The 10,373-nt window shown below is 39.8% G+C and overlaps 1 protein-coding gene across 1 annotated transcript in view; it reads left to right on the top strand.

Annotated features, from left to right (window-relative positions):
• The first annotated feature begins 8,058 nt into the window (after positions 1 to 8,058).
• The window catches only part of LOC104287449 (lamin-L(III)-like), a 20,904-nt gene continuing 18,589 nt past the window's right edge, over positions 8,059 to 10,373 (top strand). The window contains exon 1 of the mRNA XM_009886159.1: positions 8,059 to 8,103. Within this exon, the coding sequence (XP_009884461.1) occupies positions 8,059 to 8,103 (45 nt within the window). The remainder of the gene's footprint in view (positions 8,104 to 10,373) is intronic.

Raw genomic sequence — 10,373 nt, forward strand, 5'->3', positions numbered from 1 at the left:
GAGACCCCGGCAGCCCGGGACCGAGCGGTTCGTCTTCCCCCGAGGGGCAAAAGCTACCGTGAAGTCAGCCCCCAAATCTGATGCAAAGCAGCTTCCAAAACCGCAACCATCCTGTGTCTCATCTCCAAGTAACACTCACGGTACAGCTGCAAATCTGCTCACACACCGAGGAGGTCTTTAATCGTGCTGCCCTCTACGATATTTTTAGGTTTCCTACTGTAAATCTGACGAGTACGTCTCATGCGACAGCTTTGCTCTCGTTGTCCCTCAGCTTTGGGCTGGCGAACGGGAACACTAAAATCCTCTCCCTTTGCGCTACGGCTTCCACTGATGTCCCAAGCTTTCGGCGAGTCCGCTAAGAGCAGCACGTAGGAAAAGGGCTATTATCCCTGCCACTGAAGTTAAAAATACGCTCCAGTGAACTAAACATAACCGATGAAGAGTTTGTTCAAATATGTTGCACTGGAAACTTTTCCAATCTGTTTAGGTTTCTCACCAGCACGGGAAAGCGCCTCCTCCATCGTTAGGAACAGACTGCCCTCTGCTGAAACTCGGCTGACAGCGGAGACAGGCCCAAGGCACGGCGGGGGCCGGGGCGCCGCCGCCCTCCCGCAGCAGCAAAAAAAAACGACAGCTGCGGCAGGCTGTTCTTTCCAGGCTGCACATTATCACGATAACGAGATGAGCAACAGGCAAGAGTACTGCTAAGGACCTGATCCTTTCTATTTCTAGTACTGGTCAGCTGAAAGTATATAAACTTTCTGGGAAGCTTTGCTTTCTGTCCATTTCAGTTGCTACAGTTGCTTAAACAACCACATAGTCCTCTAACTAGGACTTCGGTTACATCCCTGCAATTTGTTATCTTTACAACAGATAGACAGGTGCAATCAGCATATACTTCAGACTCGATCACAAATGGTTTTAAAGCCAGAATTTAGCCATTAGATCAACTGATGAAGAAAATCAATTTTCCCATCCCAAAATTATGGCTGGTAGTACTACAAGAACAAAACCAAAGGATGTTCACAACTGTAGGATGAAGCTGGCTCTCAAGATCTGCCATCTAGTTAGGAATTTACAGTTTGTACCATCCCTATTTGGAATATCACTTCTATTAAAATTATTTACCACTCAATAGTGAAGCAGTCCCCTGAGTTCCTGAAGCAAAAGCTGCAGAATAGGTGATTGATTTGTTTGCCAGGTGGGCTTATTTAGACAAAATAGCTCTGGCTATGTTCCTAGCACTGGTAGTAGCCATAGATTAGATTGAAAAGTTTGGAAAATGCTATTAGAATGTCAGGGCCAAATGTGAATGCTGGTGGGCACTGCTTTGGTTTTCCATTTTTCAGTGCTACTCATGTCTGTGTTCTTTACTTTCTCCTCCCAGCTTACTCTGATACCTTCCTTCAATGCTGCATCTGATCATTTGTTTCAGATCACTTGGCTGTGTGCATCCCTAACCATAAAGAATAATCAAACATCATGTATGTGAGTCTTAGAAAAAATTGCTTATCTCCTGCAATAAATTTGAGAGTAGAAAATAAATGGTATAATAAGCAGCAGCCTGGGTTAGACTCCTCACATCAGATTCACTGACTTAAGTGAGGCTGCTGCTGTGTCACACACTTAATTCCTTGTGGTATCTGGATCTTAGATTGTATAAGGCCCCTTGTCTGCATTTATACAGCATGTAAGAAAACAGAGGTAAGCACCTGCAAGCATTACACCCCAGGCAGATTTCAGAACCAGCATTATAATAAATAATGCAAATACCTTGTGGCCCTACCTAGTAAAACAGCGATTGGCAATATGTCTTGCCCAAGCTACGGAAATGACAGTTGCATTAATCCCATTCTCCCCCACCACCCATGGTCTGCTTTGCTTTTATTACACTGAAATCAGCCTTTTTGTGAAGAAGATGAGCACCCAGGAAATAACAGTATTTGAAGCATAAGACTAGCCGAGGCCTACTGCTGCAAACTACACAGGGGGTTTGACAGCTTTTAACAGGGCATTTTCCTATGTGGAGCTCATCCCATTGAGCACTGATTTGTTGCCTCATTTATCCCATTTAATTTCTTCACCTCAGCCTCACTCCACACCACTGCCACTTTAGCCCTTTCTCTCTAGACTTCCAGTGAACCTGGAAGCTTTTGGATTTTCACTTCTGTTGGAGATCTCCATAACCCCCTCTGCTGAGCTGAGCAAAAGCTGAAAGAAACTCAGGTGTCCAGACAAGATCTGTTGACAACAATCACTTCAAAATTCACAGCACCTGCAGCTCCCTGGTAGACTCCTTCAATATGCGCCTTAAAGTTAAAGGTCACAAGCTTTGAGGTCCTGGAAGCCTAATTTTCATCCCTGGAGAAGTTTGTCAGCAATTCTGCAAAAACTAATTGACTGCTCAAATTTGAAAGAAATCACCATTTTCTAAGGAAATGTTTTACTTCCCTTCTGCTCACTCTCTCTTGTCTGCATGGATTATAAACTCTTCAAGGCAGGAACTATTATTTTTTGACTATTACACTATGTTTGCACAATCCCTGGTCCAATGTCAAGTCCTTTGGGTATTACCTTATTAGCACTTTTACCACACAGTCTTCTAATTCCCCCTCCTCACGCCACATTAGTTTGGCAGAGTTGGTATAAGATTTTGAATGGGAAAGAATAGTGATGCTCTTAACACTCCAAATTCCTGTATTTGTTTCTTGTTATTAGCAATGCTTTTTTACTACATGTATGCTTTTCTTTTGCTGCTCTCTAAAATATGCATCATTTAAATGACATTAAATATGACAGCTGTAAAGCCCTTAGTGTTCATAAAATTGTGAAATACGGACATTTGCACTTACTATTTCATTGAACACATAATCATGATCTCGTCCATCTGTACAGCTGGCATGGTGTCTCATGAGGAAGCTGGTTGGAAATATGATGGTCTTATCCTTTGTTTTATACTGACTTAAGACCATGTGTCTTCACTACCAAACACAATAGTGAAATATTTTGTCATTCGTTGATTTACATTCAATTGTAACAACAGAAAAATTCAACTTACATTCAACAGTGCAGGCAGAAAAGGCAGAGAAAAAAGATTCCACAAGATACAGCTTACGGCAAAATTGAAAAAACTTAACTCCCTGGTCTGGTAAACAAAAAACTCTGTTCAATCTCATAATAACCACCAGCTTTCACTCTCAGTGAACATTAATAGAAAATCTTCACATCTAAAAGAGAAAACCCACATTTCTTGATTTACTTTTGTCCCGAAACGCGGGTATGCATAATTCTTCAGCAGACTCCACTTATATATAAATATTCTCTCAAAACAAGTTCATCTAAGCAAATCTGATGATCATGAAGGCCATTCTTTCATCATAACAAAAGTCTATACTACTCAGGAAAAAAAATACATTTGGCTAAACTACAAATTTAAAATCCACTGAAACAGTGCAGAACAACATTTGGCTCATAAATCAGGATTATGTCTAATGAATACCAAAACTGGAAGTATCCTGCCGAGGCCCCATGCAGAAACGGAATTTTGGTTTGAGACCTCAAAGTTATCAGTAATAGAGCTGCACCTGATTGACTAATAAAAGGAAAACGTTAAATTTCCTGTAACTAGAGTCATGAGAACCCTGACACGGTATAATCAGTTCTTTGGCCCTGCATTGTATTTGCACAGGGTGCTTGTTTACCCTGAAATAACAAGCTCTCTGGGGTAGAGAGCAATCATGCACTGTCACACTTCACAAATATGTTATACCCTATAAAGAGCAAAGCCTCTATTAGTATAAAGGTACAAAGTTCAGCTACAGCACTGTGTCTTTGATTTCTTGGTGTTATGGAACCCATTGCGTTCCACATTGATCCTTGCCCTGGGCTTTGGAAACAGCTCCATCAATATAGTAAGTAGAAAAAAAATATTGTGGCTTAAAGAAAGAAAAACTACTTATGTATAAACCTCAACGCTATGGAAGAAAACTAGCGTCTTCCTCTCAGTTTGTGTTTAAATGGATCTAGCATTAACCAATACAGTATATACAAATGGTCACTATTTCAAGTATTTGAATAAATATTTGTCCTTTCTTGTCTCTCAGATTCCTTTTCATCCTCAAGCACAAAAACTTGTGGCTCACTTGCATATTTATGATCCTGTACAGTAGTAGCAGATGTATTAAATTTCATGACTCTCCAGAACAAACACATCTTGATTCAGATGACACATACTTACTTTTTGTTGTAGTTCAGTTTCACAGCCCTAACTAAAACATCAGAACTGACATTTTGAGATGAATTTATAATATGCTTACATGATCATTTTGTGGTTTTGCAGCATATCTTTTCAAAAGGATTTAGGTGCTTATTGTGGGGATAATCAGAAAATATGAACTTGTATAGATGAAGATTGAATGCAGATAAGACAAAATGAAAAATTAGTTGCAGAAGTAAAATAGCTTCAGTTTATATACACATAGCTATGTGTTCTTTAACAGAGCTTTTTTCCTAGATTGCAAAAAAAAACCCCAAAAAACAAACCAAAAATGCAACCCCCCTGAGGACTGTGGATATGCCAAATTGGAATTCCTGAACTTGTCTGCCATATTCTTCTCACGCAACAGTGACAATGATATGTTTCCCTCAGTGATTGCCTTTACTTCTGTGATTGTTAAAAATAAAATGTTATTGAGTGCTATGTGAAAGAGGCAACATTTGGTGAGTAAACAGGGGCTCTGAGGAAATCAGTTATGTTGCAACTCATGTGCAACAAAGCTCGGCAGGACAATTACTGCCCTCACTGTAATGGTTCACTGAGGAAAACCAAGAGTAAAGTAGGTGACCTACATGTCACAAGATGACTTGTGCATGTCACTACATGAGTGTCTAAAGATAGAATCGTAGAATTGTTGAGGTTGGAAGGGACCTTTAAGATCATCAAGTCTAACCATTAACCTAACCTGCCAAAACCACTTCTAAACCATGTCCCCAAGTACCACATCTACCCTTTTTTTAAACACCTCCAGGGATAGCAAATCCACCCCCTCCCTGGGCAGCCTATTCCAAAGTTTGATAACCCTTTCAGTGAAAATTTTTTTCTTAATATCCAATCTAAACCTCACCTGGCATAACTTGAACCCATTTCCTCTCATCCTATCACTTGTCACTAGGGAGAAAAGGTCAGCCCCCACCTCTCTACAACCTCCTTTCACGTAGTTGTAAAAAGTGATAAGGTCTCCCCTCAGCTTCCTCTTCCAGGCTAAAGAACCCCAGTTCCCTCAGTCGTTCCTCATAAGACTTGTCCTCCAGACCCCTCACCATCTTCGTTGCCCTACGAAGGTGCCCTAAAGATGCCCAACAATATGGAAAAAGACAATGACAACATAAGCAAGGAGCAAACAGTGAGAAGGAATGAAAAAAAAGGACAAGGTTGGAAGAAATACACGATGCATCATTGGGAGGAATACTGCTGACAAAGACAACATGGTTATGAAAGCAGAAGATGAATGATTAATGTAAGAAAATGCAGCAAAACCAGAGGAAAGAATAAGCATGAGTAACAGTTGAAACAGATTAAAAAATTAAATTCCCCAAAACAAAAGTGAGGTCACCAGAAAACATCTTCAGAAAAGTGACATTGTGCATCAAGTGTTTGGCAGTAAGAAGAACAAAATTTCCACTTTCTCATATATAGTTTGTGTGTCAATACAAATACAGAAAAAACTACAACTAAACCCATAACATAAAATGGTTGCACACTCCTGTAAGCTTGTGTGGGTGGGAACAAAGCAGCATATAAAATGCAAAGCCCAAACCCAAGAATGAAATAGTGTACTAACAGAGGATAGAACCTCCAGCTCTGTCTATACAGCTGAAAGTAAATGTGAGGACAGAACGCAAGGTTGAAATTCATTTATGATTCTTCTGTTCTCTTCCATTTGCCAACTTCTTTTGCTATGTTGGCAAATGGTCTTTGTTTCTTGTACATTTCCAGTCTTCATTAAGAGACTATCTTGTGAATCATTACCAAGGAAAAGTACCCGTTCTCCTCACCACAGTCAGGCTGCAGCCCAGGTGCTCCATATGGAGCAAGGTATTGAGTCAAGTGCAACAATAGTGGGATAAAGTATTTGCTCTCTATGAAATGGACTCAACTCATCTCAACTCAGCAATGTTGCCTGGATATAAATAAAGACATTTTTGTTATTATATTCTACTAAAAGAGATGGAAGTGACTTCATTTTCACAAGGGACTCAGGATTGACTTGGCTCTGGTGGATCAGAGGTCGCTCCTGGCTCCTGTGGGAGCCAGTAGATGTACACATTATTCTTATTAAGTCAGTGATGACATAATTGAATACAATCTATTTGACAATGAATGAAGATAAAGAAGGGTTAGCAAGATTTGGTGGATGGGGGGAAAGAAAGCACACACAGCTCCAGAGTCACAGTTTGGAGCTATACAGTCACTGAAAAAAACCAGCTTATTTTCTTCTTTGCTGGCTCTGTTGCCTTATGCTATGAGAACCCTGCATAATCTGTGACTTTTCTTCAATGTTTGATACTGGTATTAGTAAAGTCTATAGAACAAAATTCTAGTTTTGCAGACCTGTGCAGTACCCTAAGACTTCTTTCTCATTCTGTATAGACATTCCTTACAGAAACTAAGGTGCATTCTACATAAAACTGGAAGAGAGCATACATCTTCAGACAGTGAGCCAGATTCTGGTCAGAGCAGTACCAATACAAACCGCACATAGGAACAGCTTCTCTGCATTTGTATGAGACAGTAGAACTTGGTCACAGGCAACCAGAACTCAGACAGCCTAGGACAGAATTTTATCAGGTGTCACCTACAAAATGTTGCTATCAGGTATATTTTCTATATTTCATGCTTTAAAAACCAAAATCTATTGTTTAATTTTGCATTTGGTAATGCCACAAATAATTTCATTTCTTTAGTGATTACCAAATTATAGAAAGCTGTTGTTCCAACACAGGCAAACAGCACTGTAAGCTGACTGACCTGTCCTCCTTAATTTAACTAGGCAAGTAGGAGCATATGCTGAAGTACTACACAGAAGGATCACTTATGCAGTTACGTGTTCTGGAAAGGTCTTCTCTACCTATGTATGCTACCACCAAGGCCACAGAAACAAAAATTGCCCTTTAATCTTTCCGGTGGGTAATCTCTAATGTTCTCATGGAACCTCCATACCTACGCTAGTAGCATAGCAACCATTATCAGGCTAGTAGAACTCAATCTGTCTTCATTAGCTCTGGACATGTGTAAGTCACTAACACCTGTCAGTAAATAGACTTAGCAAAATATGTACTGCTATATTCTAATACACCAGAGTAATAACATTGGAACCAACATTACTATTACATGTACAGATGTCTTAAACTGTTACAAAGGCTGTCCAGTGATACCTTGTTTCTTTTCCAATGGCTGGTTAGGAAGAGTTCCTCATGAATTAGAGAGCAGAATGACTATCTGAGAAAAAGAAAAACACTATAAACACTACAAAAGTTTCTGCTGTCCGTGTTGACTCTACATCTATGCCTACATTTCCAGCACAGCATTTTCACACTAGTCAAGCCTGTCCACTTACTACACATAGTTTCAAATGAATTTAACACTTGAAAAGTAAATATGAATTCAAACATTTTGTATTAGGTCACAAAAAAAGGTCTAAGAAGAGATACTTCTATCAACAAACTTGGCCTTACCTATGTATTTAGCAGTCATTGCTCTAACAATCTGCTATCTAATGAGTGGCAAGGTCCAGCTACTGCTATGGAGAGACGGCCAAGTCTGGTAGCCAGGCTGGCAGGACAGGAGCCACATCAGCCACAGCCCTGTCCTACTGCTCCTAGACAAGGCATGCAGAAGAGTTAGAGGTAACAGCCAAGGTACTCAGAGAGCCCAAACAAATTTGCAGTAACTAGGCTAGTACAAATTCCAGCCAGCAAATCGGTCTGTGGGCCTAGCTTATTGCTAGGCACAATCACAACAGAGCTTAAAGAGTGACTGAAGGCCAGGCTAGAGCACAAATGGAGTTCCTGCACCCATGGGCAGAGGTGTGGGAGAAGCCGCAGGTGAGGTTGGTCAAGGTCCTTAAGGCATATTAGTGTACTCAGAGCCCTGACAACATTTTGGAACCTATACTAACAGATTGCTCACACATGGCTAGAATCAGTTTGCAGATAGCAAAGGTAGAGGACAGCAAAAAGTTCAGCTGACATTTTCCTGGTTTTTATCGTACCACTGTATTGCTGTATTTTTTTTCACTTAATTTCACCACCTCAAGTTCAAGGCCTGATTATGATACTTGAAAAAAATCCACAAATATTTTTAAAGTTTTGTGGTTTTGTTTTGTTTTTTTGTTTTTTTTTTTTTTTACTCCAACTTTGTGGAATCTGCTTAATACTGTCTAAATCTCCCATATTTACATTTTCCTACAAAAGGACTATTTGTAGAAAAGCTTTTACTGTGCTTTAGTATGGGATATATACCTTTCCCCACAATTTTTCCTGATGCTCTCTGTATCTCTTAATCCTGAAACATTCCTGATATCTTCATACTTGAAACAGTAGGAAAAGATGGTACAGGCTTATCTCTGCATGAATTCCTCGGCTACACTCATGGTCTAAGCAGTACAGACTACAGTCTTAATAAAAAAAAAAAAAAGTCAGAAAGGAAAAAAATCAGTAACAGGTTTCCACTACACTCTTCCTAAGTTGCCACCTTCTGTTCTCACATAGGGCGAGTAGGTGAAGAACAAAAAAGATAAAACTAGCTCAGACTATTTTTGAACTATTTCTTTCAGCTGTTTTTGTTTGCACTGTTACAAAGCCTTGGCAGGCAAGGAAAATATTCTCAGAATAGCAGATTTCTTGCTTTGTTCTACATCTGTTCCAAAACCATACAATTGTATTTGAACAGCTGGCCAGTAAAATGCAACTATCAAACATGACAATGACATATGATCACAGTGTTCTTTGTAGAGGACTGAGGTTTCAAAGCTGAATTAAACCCTCAGATTTACACATCTGGGTCTTAGAGGTACATATTCAGATTTAAATCATACTTCTTATTTTTCTTGAATTGAGCTTTCTATTGGCAATGAAGAACAAACAAGTACTCATTATATCAAAATAAAAAACTGGAACTGCTCTGCAGAAAAGAATTTCCTGGTGCTATTACTAGGACTAGAACCAAAGGAGCTCAGTCTGGCCATGTGTCATTACTGTGCTACATGTAATTTTAGAGTTTTGAAATTGTATTTTGGTTTTTATGCAAATTTGTAAAGAAGTTCAGAAAAAACCTTGACGAGCATCCATAACTCCTTCTGTGTCCTCATCTACTTTGTAACTTTCACATATACCAGCTTTCACATAACCCAATTCTGAAATGCCCCTTTACAATCTTGAGGCCAACTATGTTGTCCTCCTAAGTTATGTGCCTGCCGCCCTATATGGACAAGCTTGAATTTACGCCTACAATCTTCATAAAATCTCTCTTTACATTTAAAAAACTCTAAGAGGATGTCAAGGCTATTCCTCTGTTAGGAAATAACATTGACCTAAGCTAAGCTTTTAAGTAAAGTTTCTTGTAACTGCTGCAACAAACGCCGTAATTAACAGTTATAATAACATTCAGAGATTTTTATGCTTATACTGAATGTGATCTGTACAGCATGTGCTCTCCAAAATATAAGTGAAAAACAAATTAATTAGCTACCGGAGGAAACTGACGACTATCACAGTACACGTCACTACTAAAGAAGTGCTGAAGCAACTTGCTTATTGAACGATGATTTTTATAAAATGTGATTAGTGTTAGGCACTGCAGGCTCTTTCACACATTTGTCTTGATGCAGGTTCCCTTTCCCCCTCCTTTCTCCCTTCTGCTCACGCAATATCAGCTTTCAACCGAAACACTGTAGCACTGGGATGGCTGACAGCTGCCACGGCCTAACCTGAAAGCTAAAAACCCCCACAAACAACAAAACAAAGAGCAGGGGCTAGCTTATCTTCATCAGCTGAACAAATTGCAAAAAACCCAACAGGCGGAACAGGCAGAGCACTGACACGGCAGCATGTTGGAGTGTGAGCGTCACTGCAGCTGTCATGCATCTTCCTAAATCTGGGATTATTATTTTTTTCACCCCGACCCCTTGCACCGGTTTGTGGAAAGGCCGAGCTGCTGTCGGCTTTTCCTGACAGCTCCTTCTCCGCTCTCTCCGGGCAGCACCAATGGACTGATGAGATGCGGCAACGCATATGCACAAAATAAAGCAAAACCCAAATATAATAAAATAATAATAATTAAAAAAAAAAAAAACTGCAACAAAAGTGTATTTTCT

The sequence above is a fragment of the Charadrius vociferus genome, unplaced genomic scaffold (genome assembly GCF_000708025.1).
Source record: "Charadrius vociferus isolate BGI_N301 unplaced genomic scaffold, ASM70802v2 scaffold365, whole genome shotgun sequence".
In the NCBI taxonomy this organism is placed as follows: domain Eukaryota; kingdom Metazoa; phylum Chordata; class Aves; order Charadriiformes; family Charadriidae; genus Charadrius; species Charadrius vociferus.